Below are 20208 nucleotides of genomic sequence, written 5' to 3'. Positions count from 1 at the left end.
TGCCCTCGCCTCTTTCTTTAAAGTCAGCCAAGGAATAGTTTGTCCAAATGAAAAGGCTCTTTCAGGCACTGGACGGCTTTGCTAATTGTATTTGAAAGAATAAAAGCAAACTACAAGTAGGCTTTTAACAAAAGAAATATAATGAGTGCACATACCAACATATTAATAAAATTAGTTTTATTAGAAAAATGTAATCAGGCGGACCGGGCACTGCAAGAGGAATGGCTTGTTAAAAGCCTTTCTTTTTTTCCAGCTAAAGAATTGTCATTTGGCTTTCAAAATGTTTAAATAAAGATGTACTGAAATCTAAAAAAATACATCGCTTTCATTTTCTTGAAATAAAAAGGAAAATTGCTTTAAAATCGTTTATTCCTGTAACTTTTAAATCAGCTTTAGTTGTGCTAAATTAGAATATTTAAAAAACTTGAGAATCTTCTGATTAAAGTATTTTTTGTCTCATTGTACATGAGTATCCATTTGTTTGTGATTGTGACATATTGGCAGGTGTGGATTTATTAATTGCAAAAATCCTATTGAACTGGTACAATTTGAAAATGCTCAAGGAAGAACCCCAGTACCTATGAAAAATAACTTTTCCACGCAATAGGCTTCATTCTGACCTTTCAAAAGACAATCACTGGGTGGTTTTTTTCCCGTTATGTGCCATGATGTAATTTCAGTTAGAAAGATATTTTGCAATAATGGTGCCAATATACTCAAATATGCATGACTGAAATAGCAATGCAGTGTGGAAATACGTTTCACAATTGAAAGACTAGGCTGTTTTACTTTTTTTTTTTTTTCCTCTGTATTGTCACTGTATGGAGTAGAAGGGCATTTCAGTGCATTTGGCCAAATTCTTCACAATGGAAACACAAATTAAATACTTTTTAGAATAGTCAGATCACTTAAAATATAAACTGTGGACACATTAGCAGTTCAGCTTACAGAAAGAGCATGCATCAGCTTTAACAATTGTATCCATTAGCATAAATGAAGGAGCACACGGCAAAATCCTAGGGGCTGAAAGGCTCAGATTTCTTTTTTCTGCCTTTCTCCCTGCTTCCCATGCCTCTGTGCTCCTGGGGCCTCAGAGTCTCAGCATCCTTCTTTTTCTACTTGGTGAGGAACTCATTTACACAAAGATGTTGGGGTTTCAGTAAACCAGCTCTACCAGGACATTGCATTCAAACGACGAACCTGGAAAAGCAAAGCTTAAAGTCAGCGAACCTAGAGGTGGTATTTTGCTGTGAGGTGGAGGAGATGAGAGAGTATCTCTTATGCCAGGATTCATTCTTTCTATAAGAGAGCTCTGCTTGGGACACATTGCTTTAGTTAGACCACCCCACGGCTAGAGCAGTGTGGTACTTTCAGAACTTCAACTCCCTAGCACGAAGCTTTGCATTTTACCAATAGAGCAGCAGCAAAAGGACTCTGCATTTCACATAATTTGACAGGAACCAGAAAGGAATGCCCGTATGTTCAGCCTTCCAGCTTGGAAGAAGGGAGGCTTCCAGGCCCCTGCCAGCTTCCTTGGTCACTGCACTAACAGAGGACTCTGGTGTTTGACGCTGACAGCAGCCACAGGTCTTTAAAGTCCTGAGGCAGAGTTCTGCTTCATAAGGCCTGGCCATTGATGCTGCTTTCCGTGTGGGTGGATGTGGCAGAGAAGCCCAAGGTAGTGGTTCAATAAATATTAATTGATGGGCATTAAAACAATCAGTGACCCCAGGGCATGCCACCTTATGTGCCAGAGACTTTAATCTGTGAAATGGAGAAAACCACAATGAGTTGCACTTGGAAGTTATGAAAAATGATTGTAAAGGGGTTTTATAAGCTTAAGCGCTTTGAGGGATAGCGTCCAAAGAAAACAGCCCTAGCAGCTGAGAGCAGAACATCCCCAAGGCCCTGCAAGCAGTGTGCAGTAGCAGTTTTAAATGACATCTTTTCTGGGGTCCAGCCAATTGGTAAAACAGAGGAACTAGAATAATATATTGCTGGGGACTCAACCCCCTTCCCAGTTATGAAATTCGAAAGTAGCTCAAGCTGTAGGAAATTATTTTGGATTAGTCTTTATCTTCTGATTTTTTCTTTCCCCTCCCTGGAGTGAGCTTGCTTCATTTTGTAAAGTTCTAAAAAGCTTGCTCTCACAGGCTTTGATTTGGGGGTAGGGAAGAGGTGAGCAGAGGATTTTTTTTTGAGGACCTTTATTAGTTATTTTTTTTTACCCTGTTATCCCTTTGTGGGATGATTAGTAAATCACTGAAGTCAGATAGCTGTGTTTCTAGCCTATCCCAAAGATCTTACAGAGGTTTAATTTATTAGTAAACAGTCCTGCGTCAGACTGGCACCCTAGTTTGCGCCTTGTTGCCCTGTGAATTACAATTATTTCAATTTTAGGCTGTTTTTCCTTTTCTGTACTCAGCAGTGACATATATTTATGGTAATCATGTGTCCAGGAATTTCTAGGGTAGAACAGATTTCAGATTCAGTTCATAGGCCCTCTAGGTGCGCGTGTATTCTTGTTGATCGCTTGACCTCATGAATTGCCATACATACAGTTGAACCTGTAGATGGTTATTGATTGAGCCGCTATGCATACCATCGCCCGCTTACCAAGCCCCTCCTTTGGGCAAGGCATTCTGCTGGGTCTTGTGAGGACAATTCAGCACCTGTGTGCGTTGCTCTTGAAGGATGGATAAGAAGAGATGGGTACAGATGAGCCTCTTAAGTGAGGCAAATGCAGGGAATCCAAGCTCAGAAGTACGAATGCATCAGACACATCTGGGGAATAGTGAGCAAAATAACCAGGCTTGACTGGAGGGATTTCATAGAGAAGTGATTTGGAAAAGTCTCTCTTTTTTGAAACTTGCTCCTCCTTGGCTGTCAACACACCCCCGTCTCCAAGTTCTCTGCCTGCATTGCAGACTTCGTAGTTTCCTTTCATGACTCCTCTTTTCCACTTGCTCCACAAATATTAGTGTTTCCCAAGGTTCTTCCCTTGTCCCTTTTCTCTCTAAACACCATTTCTGGACAGCTCCTCCACTTGCTTGGGTGGGATGTTCACCTCTATGTGGATAAGACCTAAATTTATATCTCCAACTCCAGCCTTCCTCTGAGTGGCAGGCCCCCACTTCCAATTTCCCACTGGCACCACTGCCTGTCTGTGTCTACCTGTCTCATCCTTTCATTGGGAGCTGCTCCATTCTGGACCAAGCCTAGAGGGGGAGTCAAAGAGGATGGGAGTTTGAGTTCAAAGAAATTGTTCAGCACACAGAAGGAAGTGGGAAGTAGGAGAATGTAGTCAAAAACAGATTTTCAAGGATTTTCAAAGTAGAGCAGTTCCAGGTGATGATAAGATCTCGGGTCTTGCTACTCAAAGGGTGGTCTATGGACTAGCGGTATCAGCATCACTTGGGAGATTGTAGAAATGAGGAGTCTTCGTGCCCCATCCCTCAGACCTACTGAATCTGAATCAGAGTCTGCACTTGAACAAGATTCTTGGGTGAACTGTACACACTTTATAGTCTGAGCATTGTTCTAGGGTGTGTGCATGAGAGTGAGTTCATGAAATTGAGTGGAGTTGAAATACACTGAATAATGGTGATTAGGGAACCAAGAAGCTAGGGTGTGGAATGAATGGCAAATGCACAAGGACGCTGAAATGGCCCAGGATGAATGCAATAATGTGGGTGGAGAGGAAGAATGTGAGCTGACTGGCAGTCTCCTTAATGCATTCATTATGCCCTGGGAGTGAGGGAGGGTCCTTGGGTCAGATGACAGTGATATTTGATGTCTCAGTTCTTTGATAAGAGGGTCTGTGATTAGGATTTCGCCCCTTTAAGTTCTTTGTCTCAGCTCTTACAAACATACAGCAGGTCCTTAAATGATGACAAATTGACTTTCTGAGCAGTGATATAAGCCTTTTTTTCTGGCTTTATGTCAATTTACAGATTTTTTTTTTAAAGCAAACCTGGAGCTGACTTTAACAATCTGGTATCCAATATTACCTTTTTCCTCCTTTGATCTTATTTTCTTGACAGTTAATTAAAAATGTGTTTGCCAGGGCAAACGTCCTCATTCTTTTTTCTCCCTCCTGATATGCAATAACATCTTGGAAATCTTATTCATCTTAGAGAAATCGTAAGAAGTCTTTGGAAGGAGAGGCTGATATACTTGGTGCTGCATCCCTGGGTGTGAGTTTGGCCTTTAGGGAGGTGCCTTGAATGATAAACAAGTTAGGACTGATGATGAAGGTGCTGGTTTGGAGTGAGGAGACCTGAGTTCCACTTGCAGCTCTGTCTTACTATCCATGCAGCGTCGAGTGAATCAGGCAACTATTGTGGGCTTCAGTTTCTCCTTCACACAATACGCTGGTTGGACTATGTGAGCTATAAATTCCCTTCAAGTTGTAAACTTTTGTGACTCTGTCATTCTTTTAGGCTGTTAGGAATGCTTGTGAGGTTAAAATAATGCAACTCCCTAAGACATATACCCAGGGGTCTCTCTTGTATTGTGGCCAATATACTTATTAAGCTCAGTATCATTCCACCTTTCAAAATATTGGGGGTATCTCCATGATTCAAAATCGTGATGCATCTGCATCTAGAAAACTCTGCATCATTTTGGTAACTTTCTTAAGAGGAATGAGTCTCCTCACATTCATAGAGTATGTTAGCCCTAAACGTTTTAAAAAAGAAATAGAGTATCTTTTAGTTGCCCAAGGGAGTGAAACAATTTTCTTTTGGAATAGACTCAAAAAGATCAGTCTCTTCAAAAAGTATAATAAGGTGAAGCATGATCCAACCTTGTGAAGACTATTGGGCATCTCTGGAAATTTGAAGACAACTGAATTCTCCAACTGTGGACCTGAAGGGGTACTTTCAGGATAATTACAAGGAATGACTATTTTTCCTGGTAGTTAGTAAGCATGTGGAACTCGTTACTTGCATAGTTTCTAAAAGCTGTATTACAATGGATTCCAAAATGATTTAGATCAGTTCATTATGATGGATCCCAAATGGGATTAGGGGTGTGTCGATTGTTTGGTGTGTTGCCCTATTCTTTGAGGTTGATACTTGAGATCTACAAATAGCTTTCTTTAAAAAAATCATTGGTTGAAAAGTTAAAAAAAATTTGATTCAATGACGGAAAACACAGAACTGGACTAGACAAAACATGCGTATTGACCTTATTATTATGTATTTTCATATGTTCTAATAGCACCAATTGTGGAAAAGTTTCCACAATTTTCAAGGCTTGGATTAATAAACATTAATAGATTAATAAAGAAAACTTTTTGTTGTGCGAAATTTTAAATATATATAACAATAGGGAGCCCAGCAGAGTGAAGCTCCATGTCCCTGTCACTCAGCTTCAACAATTATCAACTCAGTCTAATTTCATCTGTAACCTTTTCTCCACCCTCACTCCAAGTCCCTGATAATTTTGAAACAAATCCAAGGCGTCCTCATTTCATCTGTAAATATTTTTGTGTGTATCTAAAAGATAGGGCTCTTTATTATTTTGTTAAAATAAAATTTATATACAATGGAATCCATAGCTCTTACTTGTACAGTTTGATCAGCTTTGATAAATGTGTATGTCTATGCAACTACCACTCCAATCAAGATGTAGGAGATTTGCATGACCACATATAGTTCCTTCGTGTCCTTTTCCAATCAATTCCCACCCCTATAAGCAACCACTCTCCTTCCCCCCCCCCAATTTATTGAGGTACAATTGACAAATAAAATCGTATAAATTTAAGGTGTAAACATAATGATTTGACACACGTATATATTGTGAAATGATTACCACAATAAAGTTAGTTAACATATCCATCATCCATCACCTCATATAGTTATCCTTTTTTTTTTCTTTTTTTGGTGGTGAGAACATTTAAAATTTACTTTCTTAGGAAATTACAAGTATACAATACAATATTCTTAACTATAGTCACCATGCTGTACATTAGATCCCCAGAACTTATTCATCTTATAACTGAAAGTTTGTACCCTTTGACCAATATCTCCCCATTTGCCCCCCACTCCAGCCCCTGGCAAACTATTTCATTCAACTCTGTTTCTATGAATTTGAATTTGAATATATGAATCCCAAAATATAAGTGAGATCATACAGTATTTGACTTTCTCGGTCTAGCTTATTTCACTTAGCCTAATGCCCTCCAGAGTCATCCATGTTGCCACAAATGGCAGGATTTCCTTCTTTTTTATGGCCAAATAACATTGTGCACATATATATATATATATATATATATATATGCAAATATATCGCATTTTCTGTATCCATTCATCTGTTGACAGACACAGGTTGTTTCCATGTTTTGGCTATTGTGAATAATGCTGCAGTGAACATGGGCTGCTGATATCTCTTTGAGATACTGATTTCATTTCCTTCAGATATATACCCAGAAGTGGAATTGCTGGATCATATGGCCATTCTATTTTTAACTTTTGAGAAAGCTCTATACTGTTTTCCATAAAGGCTGTATCAATTTACATTCCCACCGACAGTGCACATGGTTTCCTTTTTCTCCACATTCTCACCAATGCATGTTATCTCTCTCTCTCTTCTTTGAAAAATAATAACCGTCCTAACAGGTGTGAACTGATATCTCATTTTGGTTTTGATTTACATTTCCTTGATGATTAGTGATGCTGAGTACCTTTTCATGTACCTGTTGGCCATCTGTATCTAGCTCCCTTGCCAAAGATTAGTTGACCATATATGTGTGGGTTTATTTCTGGGCTCTTGATGCTGTTTTCTTGGTCTGTGTGTCTGTTTTTGTGCCAGTACCATACTGTTCTGATTGCTATAGCTTTGTAATATAGTTTGAAATCAGGAAGTGTGATGCCTCCAACTTTGTTCTTCTTTCTCAAGATTGCTTTGCCTATGGGCGTCTTTTGTGATTCCATACAAATTGTAGGATAGTTTTTTCTATTTTTTTGAAAAATGCCATTGGAACTTTGGTAGGCATTGCATTGAGCCTACAGATTACTTTGGGTGGAATGGATATTTTAACAATATTAATTCCTCTAATCCAAGAACACAGGATATCTTTTCCATTTATTGTGTCTTTAATTTCTTTCATCGATGTCTCATAGTTTTCAGTGTACAGATCTTTCACTTTTTTGGTTAAATTTATTCCTAAGTATTTTATAGTTTTGATGTAACTACTCTTCTTATTTCTATTACCATACATTTATTTTGCCCATTCTTGAATTCATATAGCACATACTGTGTGAGCAGAATCATGAAGTGTATACATTTGTGACTGGTTTCTTTCACTCCATATACTGCTTTTGAGATTTTGCGTGAATAAATATTCATTCTTCTTCTTTCTTTAAATTGCTGAGTAATATTTCATTGCATAAATACACCATAATTTGTTTATTTATTCTCCTGTTGATGGACATTTATTTTTTCTTCCCCCCCCCCCCCCCAGTTTGGGACTATTATGACTAAAGCTGCATGAGCATTCTGATAAAAGTCTTTGTGTGGACATATGTTTTCATTTCTGTTGCGTAAATACCTAGGAATGGAATTGCTGGCTTGTAGCATAGATGTGTGTTTAACTTTATAAGAAGCTGCCAGAGTAGTATTGTTTTACATTCGCACTGGCAATATATGAGAGTTATGCTTGTTCTACAATCTTATTCACATTTGATTGTCAGCTTTTTGATTTTAGCTATTCTGATGGTGTGAAATGGTGTCATATTGTGATTTTAAATTGTATCCCCCTGGTACCTAGTGATTTGTGAGCCTCTTTTCATGTGCTTGTTGGCTACTTCACTTTTGTGATCTGTCTCCTGAAGTATTTTGCCCATTTTTAAATTGGGTTATTAATCTTTTTTGTTATTGACTTGAAGAGTTCTTTTTTTGATATGCTTGATATGTCAGATATAAGTATAATGAATATTTCTCTCAGGCTTTCACTTGCTTTTTCATATTTTTAATGGTGCTTTTTGATGAGCAGAGTTTTTTTTATGTTGGTGAAGTCTTTTTTTATATGTTTAGTGCTTTTTTTGTATCCTCTTTAAGAAAATTTGCCAACCCCAAAGACACAAAGACATACCTTTTTTTTTCTTTGAGAGCTTTATAGTTTTAGTTTTTGTGTTTAGATCTCTGATCCATCTCAGATGAATTTTTGTATATACTGAGAGGTAGGAATCAAATTTTAGTTTTTTCCTGTATTTTTATCAATTTTGCTTATCGCCATATGTTGAAAAGACTTTGTTTTTCCCATCGAATTGCTCAAGTGCTGTGGCCAAAACTCAGATGACTGCATAAATGTGGTTTTTGGACTCTTTTTTCTGTTTCACCATTGATCTGTTTGCCTGTTCTTATGCCAATTTCAGACTGTCTTGAATACTGTAGCTTTAGAGTATATCTTGAAATCTGGTAATGTGAGTCCTCTAATTTGTTCTTCTCTTTTAAGAAAGTTTTGCCTAGTCTAAGTTCTTTCCTTTTTCGATATAAATTTTAGAATCAACTTGTCAATTTCTACAAAACACCTTCCTGGGATTTTTTATTTGGATTGTATTGAACTGTAGACCAATTTGGGGAAAAATTGGCATCTTAAAAATATTGAGTCTTCCAATCCATGAACACGGTATACCTCTCTATGTAACTGAGTCTTCTTTAATTTTTCTCGGTAATGTTTGTAATTTTCCATGTGGCAGTTCTGCATATGTTTGATTAAGTTAATTGCTAATAATTTTATGTCTTTTGATATTGTTGTAAACAGAATAAAAAATTCATTTTCCAATTGCTTGTTGGTAGTGTATAGGAATATAATTGGTTTTGTATGTTGGTTTTGTATTATTTCTTTTTTTTAGATAGGGATGTTTACTATTGATATATCTTTAAGATCATGGACTCAGTCTGCTTTTAAGCCTATCCAATAAATATTTCTTTTTCAAAATTGTACTTCTCCGTTCTAGAATATCCTTTTGTTATTTTTTTTTTCGCTTCCATTTCTCTGCTGAGATTCCCCATCAGGTCACTCTTTTGGGCCATCTTTTTCTTCAAGTCCTTGAACATATTTACAATAGCTGCTTCAAAGTCCTTATCTGCTAATTCCAACATTTGGCTCATCTCAGGGTCAGTTTTTGTTCACTATATTTTTTTTGACTATAGGTCATCTCCATTGCCCCTCTATTTCTAGTATTTTCGATTTTTATACTGGATATTGTAAATGATATATTGCAGAGATTATATTCAGTTATGTTCCTCTGAAGAGTAATTTTTGTTCTAGCAGGGAGTTATGCTGACTGACCACTTTGAACTTTTGGAAAGTTGGTTTTCTTTTTTCTCAAGAAGAAAGAAAGTGGTTCTCTTTTGGTTTTGCTCTTAGTCTTAGGATGAATCCTTAGTCTTTGGACATAGTCTTTACTCCTAAGGTGCAGCCCACATAGGGTTTTACTGGGAAGCCTGAGGTATTACCCAAGTTCCTCTAACTTGGTGGTATTAAGCTCCACACTTCTGTGCAGAAGGCAACAGTTCAGATGTTCTTTAACTTCTTCAGCCTTCCAGCTGTTGCTTTCTCCTGGATTCCTTGGTATCTTCCACGTGTGTGTGCAGTTTAGGAATCAACCAAGGATAATAGAAATTTATGGACAGATTTGGGCCCTCCCTTCTCTGTGGCTCTCTTCTCCCCATGGTTTACTTCCTCATCATATGTCCTCAATATCAGCTCTGAACTACAGCCTCTGACCTCTAAAGGCAAGAAGGTTGTAACTTTCTGCTTGAGTTCTGCCTGCTCTGTGCCTCCTGGACCAGGTACAGTACCCTCAGAGGAACTGAGTTCTCATACAGTGTGGTCCCTTGCTTCAAGGGTCACATTGACCTTGAACTCCAACTTCTGCCTGCTTTTGGCCACTTTCCTGTGCTTTCATTAGTTCTTTTTAAAATATTTTGTCCAAAGTATATAATTGCTTTTTGCGAAGTTAAACTGATAAAAACTACCCTGCCACTACTAGAACTCTGTTTTCAAAAACGTAACCATGATAGTATTATCACACCTGAAAGTTTCCAATAATTCCTTAATTTCATCAATAGACAGTGTTCAAAATGTAGGAAATTAAGTTTTTTGCAAGACAGATGATATTTAGTTTAGTTTGTTTTCTTGGTAGCAAACTTAAAAACAAGTTCACTCATTCACTGGCTGAGAATTATACTGTTAGTTTCAGTATGAGCATCCTGTATTGGTGTTAAAACCTAGAAGTCCTTCCCTTAGCAATAGCTATTGAACCAATTTTTATGGCAATCCCAACTACATGGGACCCAGTCATGAGCAAAGAAGTGTGTGAAAAGGCCTTTGAGCTGCTAAAACTGACATATAAGCTATTAATTTATCATAGAAGAATCTCTCCTCACTCAGGACCTATTTACCCCCCATTTTAAGTATGACTATCACATGCTTTGCAATTTCTTCCTCCAGCTTACAGAACATTAGTAGTAGGAAGCATAAGAGAAGAGGATGACATGCTAGAGGCAGGCACAGTGAGAGTAGCAGGTAGTGACAGGTGCCAGTGGAGTCAACTCAAGTGAGTGCAGTCTCCGTATTAGAGGCAGGGATAGGTCCTAGGGAAACTAAGATACCTCCCATATGGCTTGCACATCAAGGAGCTTGTGTAGCGTCGGGGTATACAGATGTGCAAAAGTGTACAGTAGACTAGTGAGTGAAATAATACAAGTTTGCACTAAGAACGCTTGTGGAAGAAAGGAGGAATTGGGTGGTTCAGGGAAGGCTCCAGCAAGAACAAGTTTGAGTGGCTCACAGAAGGTTCATATATCCATTTGGGTCCTGGAAGGAAATAGAAGACAGATTGAAAGGAAATGAAAGAGAACTTGATAAACATACTATTACACAGGTATGTGCAGAGTTAAGGAGAGTCGGCAAAGGATGGCAACAAACTCCAGGGCTTGCAAAAGTGGGAAGCTGTTGCCACCCTTAGACCAGAATGGGCAAGAGGAAGGAGAGGTTACTGGAATTTGCAAGGCCTTTGGCAGCTTGGGAGAGCCACCTGTGACATCTGTGGAGGAGTGCAGCCCCTGACATCCTGAAGTTTATCTCCTTCTGCCCTCCCGTCTCCTGCTGAATCCAACCAGAAGCCAGAGGACAAGGAGAGCCAGTTGATGTTGTCCATATATGTCAACCTACCAGGGCACAGGGCTGACTGGAGAAGGACGGAAGGTGGATCTGGAGGGGATAACCTGAGAATATCCTGCAAAGTTGAGTAGGAGTTTGCTTTGGATGAGACAAGGCCCAAGGGGAGGCCGTTCCAAGCCCCAGGGGCTAATACGTGAAGGTACCTCATGGCGTGCTCAGAGAATCCAAGAGATTTTGTTAAAGAGTAGGGCATAGAGTCCATTTAGGCATGTAGCTATTAATGGAGAGTGTTCTTCACCATCCTGAAGCATTTAGACTTAATTCTTTAGCTGTTGAGAACCCTGCAGGTCACCAGTAGGAAGGACTGGATGAGGAGATGCAAAAGAATCAGCAGCCAAGGGAAGGAAGCATTCCAGGAAGGGAGAAAGGTCCCAGCTCATATTCTGTCAGCATAGAAGAAGAAAGATTATCTAGAAACATACAATTCTGGTGTCAGTATTGTGTAAACAGCACAATACATTCTTCAGTAGTGATGGAGGCTAGTGCACTGTTCATTATCATAGCCTTGCATATAGAGAATCTCAATAAGTTAATATGACATTCAGCATATTTCTGTTACCAAGGCAGGAATGTATGTGGTTCATTTTAGAAGCATGTCCATCAAAAGCGTTTATATTGTTGAAAAAGTTTTGATACTTAGAGAAATAACATTTAAGAACCTGGAATGTTTGCTTATGTGAAACATCTTTTTTCCCGGATGAGGCTGGGTAAATGAAGCTTTGCTACATTTATTATTATTTATCAAGGTTATTACTATTTTCAAGAATTAAGACCATACAGAATAAAGACCCTACAAAACCAAACTTATCATACTTCATATTGAGTGCTAGTTAGAAAACATTAAATCAGTAGATTTTTATTACCTGGTTTGGTTGCTGATGTGCTTGGAGTAGACAGGTCTCTGAAGTAGGACTCTGGTCATTCACATTTAGCTTGTTTACATGCTCCTTTGGCATAATAGGACTTTTTGATTGTAGCTGGGGCAGGCTCAACTTCAGCTAAGTCCGTGGCTTACCAGTAATCCTGATTCATTTGGTCTGAGTCATGCCGTATTAGCTGCTGGTTTAAAGATTTGCTTAAGAGATGAGAGACAATTAGCTTGTTGTCCCATGTCCCCTCTCCTCCTTTCTTATTCCATCTTCTGTCCTCTTATTCCCTCTCCAGGTGTGGGTTCTGTCCCTCCCTCACCCTGAAGTACGTTGACAATCTTGGTCTTCTCTTTTGGACTATCATTGGTCTTTCCAGCCTACACACTCAACTTGTAGAGTGACCCAAGTATTGGCCGATTACAAACAGACGCTCGAGCACAAAGCTGTTTTCCAATATTAGCTGGCTGAACGTGTGTGTCAATAGGATAAATGTCCTAACTATCCAAGCCTGATTTGGACCCCTTCTTAAGAACTTGCCCACCCAACATTTTCTGGAGTTTTGACCCCATCCACTGACCAAGATCTCTTCTTTCTGTTAGGATGTTAGTCAGCGTCTCGCTCATAGGATAATAACGGTACCGATCTATGAACGTTTTGTAAGGCCTAAATGCAATAAAACTTGTGTTTACCCAGCTCCTAGCATATGGCACATGTTCAATAAAAGTTAGCTGTTATAATTATAAATAAGGAGACTACCTGACTTTGTTCAATCTAGCATTTTGTAAAGATGTTTAATCACAATGCTACTATTTCTAGAGCCATCCGTTAACATTTTAAGCACCGCTGCTTCTATGGAACACAGCTTGGGAAACTCTGAATTAAGAACTGAACAAAAATTAAGCTGCTAGCTGTTCACAGTGAGTGACTAAATCAGTAATGCTTAAACTAGGAGTTGGGGTTCTGGATCTGAGCTCAGTCCTTACCACACCTTGAAATCGCTTAAATAAAAGGGGAGAGGGTTCATTTTAAGACATGAAACAGAAATGAAAAGAGGTGGTCCTTATCCAAAGCCTGGACTTTTGCTCATCTCTTAATTGTAATCACATCTCCAAGCGGACTCAGGAAATTCAGGGAAAGCTGTTTGAAGTTCTCAGCACCAGCTTAAAAGGACATCATCAAGTTGGATAAATTAGGATTTACATGATTTTCTGATTTTGGCCTTTCAGAAATAATAAGGTCAGAAACTGTGCCCCGGTGTTCCCTTGTCTCCATCTCCTTTTGTTTTGGTCACCCCTCTTCCTGTCTTGGGTCTACCTCACCTCTTGGTGAGCATTGCACCAAAACTCCCATAGGGTTTTGGTTTATGGGTTTGTTCCCCTTGACATTATGCCTGACAGGAACAGAGAACCTTGGGAAGAGAGGCCGTTAAGTGTCCAGAGCAGTCTGTGGGGGTCGGGTCACCAGTCTTTCCAGAGGAACATCTGGTCGGGCACTGGTGGGACGTCAAGGCCAAGGACAGATATCACTCACTTGATCCTCTGAAAGCCAGAGACAATTATGTCATTATGTATGTGCATTTCTCAACTAAGCCTTCAAGCCCAATAGTTGATGAGAAGCATCTGTACATGATGTGTGTTTGACACATTCAAAGGGCAAATATATCAGATGGCTGAATTCACTGCATGAGCACTGGGGGAATTATTTAAAGTCATTTTTATTTGCTTGTGCTCCACACCCACCAATTTCAAGAGTCTAATTCCATGGAATTCTCCTCTTTCTTATTGTTCCCTATGAGCAGGCCCCAAAGTGGCTCTACTTGCTGAGGTTTCCTCGTGTAAATGATGCCATGTGCCAGCACTCTGGTGCCTGTGCTCAGCCTCCACTGCTGCTCCAACCATTAAAAAGGCAGCTGGCTACTGTAATATGGGAGACGAATGAGGGGTCTTAACTTGACCAGAGTTGCTTTTCTTCAGTGATCTATTTTGTTTCAGGTGATAAGAGAGAGAAAAATCTGCTTCTATTGGCAGGCAGCCACACTTTAGGCCATTACGGCATTGCTACAGGGGCAGAGCTGAGCCCAGGATGGAGACAGTTATTCAGGCAACCTAGGGCAAACCTCCATCCCAAATAAGTCATAACTTCAGTATGGGGAGAAAGAAATCTGCTAGACAGTATGAGGATGCTTCGGCCAAGCACAGGGCTGCACCCTGGCTCTCTCCCTGATCTGTCCCTCACTGTTAGTAAGCCACTTGTCCTTTGCATTTCCTCAGAGTTCAACTAGGATAGGGATGAAGATTTTCAACCTAACTTTCCTCAAGGCCAAAATAAGTCAATAAGTGACCAAGTGTGAATTCCACGAAGGCAGGCTCGTATAGAAGAGCAGACATTGGGGTGTCTGTCAGTAAGAGTGAGAATTCCCTGTTTTGGGTGTTGAGGAGGTTGTGATATTACTAGGTTTATGGAAGTTCCTGCTGTTTCTATAAATTTTGGACTTTTAATTTTATGATTCAAAAGAAAATTGAAAGAAAACAGATAGTATCTATGTTTTTATTGTATGGAGGTCATATGTACAGTGTTCATCAAATGCATAATATTCTTTCACCTTTCACCTACCCAGGCAGCATGCCCAGACCATTTCCTTCTGTGGTCCACCTTCTCAAGTGGCCCAGGAGGGCAGGACAAGTTCATTTTCAGGGTCTTATTACTAATCAGACAAGGTGATGCTGCCACTGCTCCTGCTGTGATAGGGAAAGGCAGGTCCTGGACCCATCTTTCCTCTTACCTGTCTGCCATCAAAATTTCCTTGTCTCCTATCTCCCCTTCAACTGGATGGAAGGTCAAGGGTCATGTCTTTTTCAAAAGACTCTTGAGGATGCTGCCCAACACCCTCATCTTCCGTCATTTGCATTGGGAACCACTGGTTTGTGGTAAGGAAGATGGAACCACTGTGTGACATGCTTGAGTTCATGTGGATACCGCAAAGTGAAACCCCAGGACAGTGTAGCCTTGCATTTAACTTCGGTAGCTTTCTTCCAGTCATCTTTATCTGAGAGCTTTACAGGCTTTCTCAAATATCTAGATGAACTGGGAGCTGGATTGCTGCCGTGTTATTCACTCTCCCTTTCCAGAACAGCTGAGGCAGGCAGCATTCTTTGCTTACTTGTTTGGAACACTAGCACCGAGGAATTCATCTATGAATCTGCCTCCCCAAAGAGAAATGAGCAAGACTCTACTCACTGTCACAGGTTGGAGCCATGTCATGAATGGCAAGTCTTTATGCTCAGTTAAAAAATAACAAGATTTCTATTCATCTTTCCCCACGATAGAGAATTTTAAAAGAAACACTAATAAACAGGCATGACTGACAGGTGCTATCAGAGAGGAAGGCCAATGACGAAAATAGTGTTCTTTCGTTTGGAATACCTGCTGCTGGCCAGCTACAGAGAACAAAATCAAGAGAATTGAGATGAAGTGATGGAAAAGTTAATGCCAGCTTGCTATCTTGTTCTGTCAGACTTCCCAGAGAGAGTGGAAGATGGTGAATGATTTCCATCTTGTTTGAATGACAGACACTTTATTTGATACATAGCACAAACAATTATTACTCTGAAGCTTGCCCCTCATGGTGGTCCACTTCACAACTGCCTTGTGTAGAGTCCATCCACGTGTACGTATGGAGCAGTTTGGTGGAGATTGTAAACTCCCAGGGCTCAGGAACTGTTCTCTTAACTCTGTTCAGCATCTAGCAGGGGAATGGCTGCACTTAGGAATTTAATTAAGACTAATGACAGTAAGAAGGACTTTCTGGCTAGAAGTGATGCTAAATAGAAAAGATCGCTCAGGTGAGGGAATCTTATTTTCTGGGATCAGTAACAATAGCGTGACCTGTCAGTCAGGACTTTGAGGTTCAAGTGTTCTGACCAGAGGCAGAGGGACAGGCCAGATGGCCTTGTTCATTTTTGCCTGGAGGTCCAGTGAAAAGTGTTGGCAACTTAAAACTGGATTTTTTTCTCTCTCATTTATTTATTTTTTAATTTGTGCTTCCAATTTTCACTGTATATAATGTGCTAATGGGTTTTCCTCCCATTAAAAACACGTGTGGATGTGAGATGTTCTCCTCGAGAAAACACGGCCTCTAGGGTTTTGCTCCTGGCTTGAGGTCCTATGAGGTAGGTGTTATGAAACTCCCCCGCAGCAGGCTGGGGTGCCAGCGAACCTCACAGGGGATCATTAGCTCTCCTGCTAATTTTGGTAGGAGAGGGAGACACTCAGCCACTTTAAGAGGAAAGAAGGTAAATTTTGTGATTCATTTGGAAATCAAGATAGAATGAGTTTTCAGACCTGGGTGTGCGTTCAGAGCCTGTCTGTTCTCTTCTACCATCAAACCTATTAGGACAAAAGTAATCCAGGTTCATGTTTCTCAGCTAGATAATCATCCTTCCCATCCTGGATTGCAGTGGGGCAGCTCAGAGGACGTATCAAGAAGGAAGGATGGGGAAGGGCCAGAGAGGAGGTGGTGCTGGGGCACACGTCCTGTGTTTTGGGTGGCTGACGGCAGCATGGTGACGCTGGGTTATGATTTGAGAAGGAATCAGGAGGAGAAGGAAGAGAGGAGGATAGGTGATGCCCAGCAGCTGATACTTCACAATTTAAGGAGGGGTTGTCCGAGGCTAAGGACTCTAAGGAGTATAGAGGGAACAACCCACAATTACAAAGTGCAGGAAGACTGGGGACAGTGATGCTCTTTTGGTCTTCAAAATAAGGAGAGAATTAGACCAGAGTTTTTCTCAGGCACCTTACATCTCCCATATCCATGATTCTGTGACTTCCTTCTCTAGCATGGTGGTTTTGATACAGTTATCAAATGGGAGATGGTTCTTTTGAAAAAATTATTTTTATTATGGCCTGAGAATTAAATTACACATCTAAAGTCCACTTACTAGAACTTAATTCGTGAGCATGCATACTTTACAAACCATGATTACTTCATGGCCCAAGTGAAGATTTCGTATTCCATTGGAAAATTGAATTAGCATAGCCAAATCAGCAGAAAATTATCTTTGACTAGTAGATGTTATTTCTATACCATTCTTCTTTGCCTAAGAAAATGATGATTCTGAGACTTAAGTTTGATGGCTAAGAGTAAGAGCCACTGTCTACCATTTGCATGCATGGTCTCAGGAACTGTTTTAGATGTTTTACATGCATTGGTTCATTTAATCCCCAGAAGAGCTCTATGGGATGAGTACGTCCTAAACCCCCATTTAACCAATGAGGAAACTGAAGATTAGAGAGATTAAGTAACTGTCAGGGCTAGGATTAAACTTTGGGTCCAGTGGCTAACTCAGGGCTCCCCTGTGAACCAGCACTCTCTTCTGCTTTCCACCTCTCCCAGAGGGTCAGTGGAATGGCCAGCTTGGGCTACACCTGTCATACTTGTTCAGAATTACGGGCATGACATTGTGGTGCCAAAATATGAACAAGGTGGTGCAGAAACACAGCTAGGAAGTGGCAGAGCTGGGTAGCGAGTCCAGGCTCTTTAACCATTATTCTAAACTGCCTCTGAGCCATAGGCTTTGGCAAATCTGAAATATTTACTGCTGTGATGGAAACAAGACTTACTGTTCTTAGGGGGTGGGATGCGGCCAAGTATAACTGGAGGTTGAGCCATGTCTTCTGTGAATGGTTGTGTATTTCAACCAGGTGATGCAGATCAATTGTGGCTCTCTTCCTACAGGATCTCTTTCTAGGGATGGGGCAGGGAATGCCCTGCACAAAGGCTCACTGTGGTCATCTGCAGGTTGCCCAGTTCGTTCTGCTGCATGGCATTCCATTCGTGACACTTACTCATGAAATAAGAAAGTTTGAATTGTTTTTGTACTTTTGCACAGAATTTGTAAGCTATTCAGTGTTGCAAGATTGTATTTGCTCATTTCATGTTCAATGAGTGTTACAACTGGTTTAAATCTGATATTAGAACTTGCCAAATGGTACTTATAGAAAGAAACAAGGCTTAAAGAGATTAAATGAATTCCCCAAGTTCACGTGAAGCTGTAAGTTTCTTGAGTGCCAGGGCTTGAATTACTCAAGCCAGGATTCAACAGGGATAAATCAATATCCAGGCCTGTTTCCGTTCCTCTTCTTCAAGCTTGGCAGGGGGTGGAGGTAGGGAATCATCAGATACGTATGAACCACTCTGAACACAAATTGGGAGGAGAAACTGAGTTGCTATTGCTGATAGAAGAGAGGACACAAATGCCAGGCAGGCAGGAATGGCAGTACCTACTCCTGTTTGCATCTTTAGCACTCTGGGAGGCATTTAATAGTATGTGAGTATGAATGAATGGATCCCTACTATTGTTTTAGTCATGTTCCACGTTCAGAGCATGGAGAGATCATAGGGCCGTTGAAGATGGAAAAGACTTCAAGGGAGAGGTTGGTTTCAAGTTGGCTCGAGGTAGAGAGCAGATGTGGGAAGAAAGAGGGTACCTGTGCAGAGGGAACTAGGGAAAGGCGGATGCACCTGGAATACTTAACCTAGTCTACAGGTACAGTTTTCTTGACCTCTGTAGTATCTTGTCTGCTTTCCAAATTCCCAAACTGGGAAAGGCTTTTCCTTACTAAGCCAATGCCAGGAAAACTGTGGCATTTTTCTTGTTAGCTACCCTTTTGTCCACCTCTGCCATTGCTGTGGGCCTGGAGTTAACCATTTTTTGTTAACCATTTTGATTTGCTTATGTAGTTCCTGAATATGAGTCATTTGGTGTTTGGGCTCACCCAACTGGGATTTTCTTTCCAGGTTAACATGTTTGTGGAAGGATTCCATGATGCCATCCTCCTCTACGTCTTGGCTTTACATGAAGTACTCAGAGCTGGTTATAGCAAGAAGGATGGAGGGAAAATTATCCAGCAGACTTGGAACAGAACATTTGAAGGTGAGGATTCAGTCTATAAGGTGACAACACTCTATCGCTGATCGAGCTGCTTCTTTCCTGGTTCTGTTTTTTCTCTTTGACAACTGTGGGACTTTGCCAGTGTCTTGCTTTTCTCAGCTGTAAAGTAAGGATAATAGGTCGAGATCCACCCACCTCACAGGTGTTGTGGAAATTAAATGAGATAAAGCTCGTGAAAGTGCTTTGAAAGAGTCCCACTGAGATAGGAAGTGCCTTGTCTCCTTCTGATGGTTAGGTAACAACGTTGTGCTTCTTAAAATTAAATTTATCACAGGCCTCATTCACAACAGATAATCAGTTTGTCAAGAGTTCTGTGATCCGTTTTAAAAGGAGTAATCCCAGATATACATTCCTCTGTTCGAACCTAGGTGGGTTGAGATGATGGGAGGTCCACCGGAGCCCTCTGCTTTAATTTTATTTTCAGTTTCCTCTTTTTTTTTTTAAAGATTGGCGCCTGAGCTAGCAACTGTTGCCGATCTTTTTTTCCTGCTTTTTCTACCCAAATCCCCCCAGTGCATAGTTGTATATTTTAGTTGTGGGTCCTTCTAGTTGTGGCATGTGGGATGCCACCTCAGCATGGCCCAACGAGCGGTGCCAAGTCTGTGCCCAGGATCTGAAGCGGTGAAACCCTGGGCTGCCGAAGCGGAGCACGGGAACTTAACCACTCGGCCATGGGGCCAGCCCCTATTTTATTTTTAAAATGATGAATATTAGCTGTTGCTTTTTTTTAAGAACAGAGAAGTGTAAGAACAACAACCAAAAAAATGGCCCATCATCTCATCATTCAAGCAACTTCTGTTGACTTTTTAAAATGTACAAGAAGGAGACTGTTCCTGGCTGGAAAATTTAAACAGTACAAAAATGTACAAAATGAAAAGTGAAAGTTTTCCTTCCCGCCCTAGGCTCCTCTCCCCACTGTAATCACTATTAACGATTTCCTATGATTCGGTCTAAAAATATTTTGTGCCTTCTGCCAGAGCATATGAATTTGTATGTCTTATCGAAAAAATTTACATGAAAGGGCTCATACCGTGAATGCCATTCTTCATCTTAGCCTTCTTACTTGCATGTCAAGTAAAAGAATGTTCCATATGAGCACTCATAGATTCAACATGTTTTTAAATGATAGTTCCACATTTTCCCACCATATGGCTGTGTAAGAATTTCTCTAGCCGGTCTTCTATTGATG

At 40.3% G+C, this 20208-nt stretch overlaps 1 protein-coding gene across 4 annotated transcripts in view; it reads left to right on the top strand.

Annotated features, from left to right (window-relative positions):
* The window catches only part of NPR3 (natriuretic peptide receptor 3), a 67484-nt gene that overhangs the window by 35948 nt on the left and 11328 nt on the right, over positions 1-20208 (top strand). For all 4 annotated transcript variants that reach the window (XM_044779447.2, XM_044779446.2, XM_014833246.3 and 1 more), the window contains exon 4: positions 18866-19001. In XM_044779447.2, coding sequence (XP_044635382.1) covers positions 18866-19001 — 136 coding nt within the window. The remainder of the gene's footprint in view (positions 1-18865; positions 19002-20208) is intronic.

This window comes from Equus asinus, chromosome 10 (assembly GCF_041296235.1).
Source record: "Equus asinus isolate D_3611 breed Donkey chromosome 10, EquAss-T2T_v2, whole genome shotgun sequence".
NCBI classification, from domain to species: domain Eukaryota; kingdom Metazoa; phylum Chordata; class Mammalia; order Perissodactyla; family Equidae; genus Equus; species Equus asinus.
The sequence above is the reverse complement of the archived record's forward strand: the minus strand, read 5'-3'. Positions and strand labels throughout refer to the sequence as shown.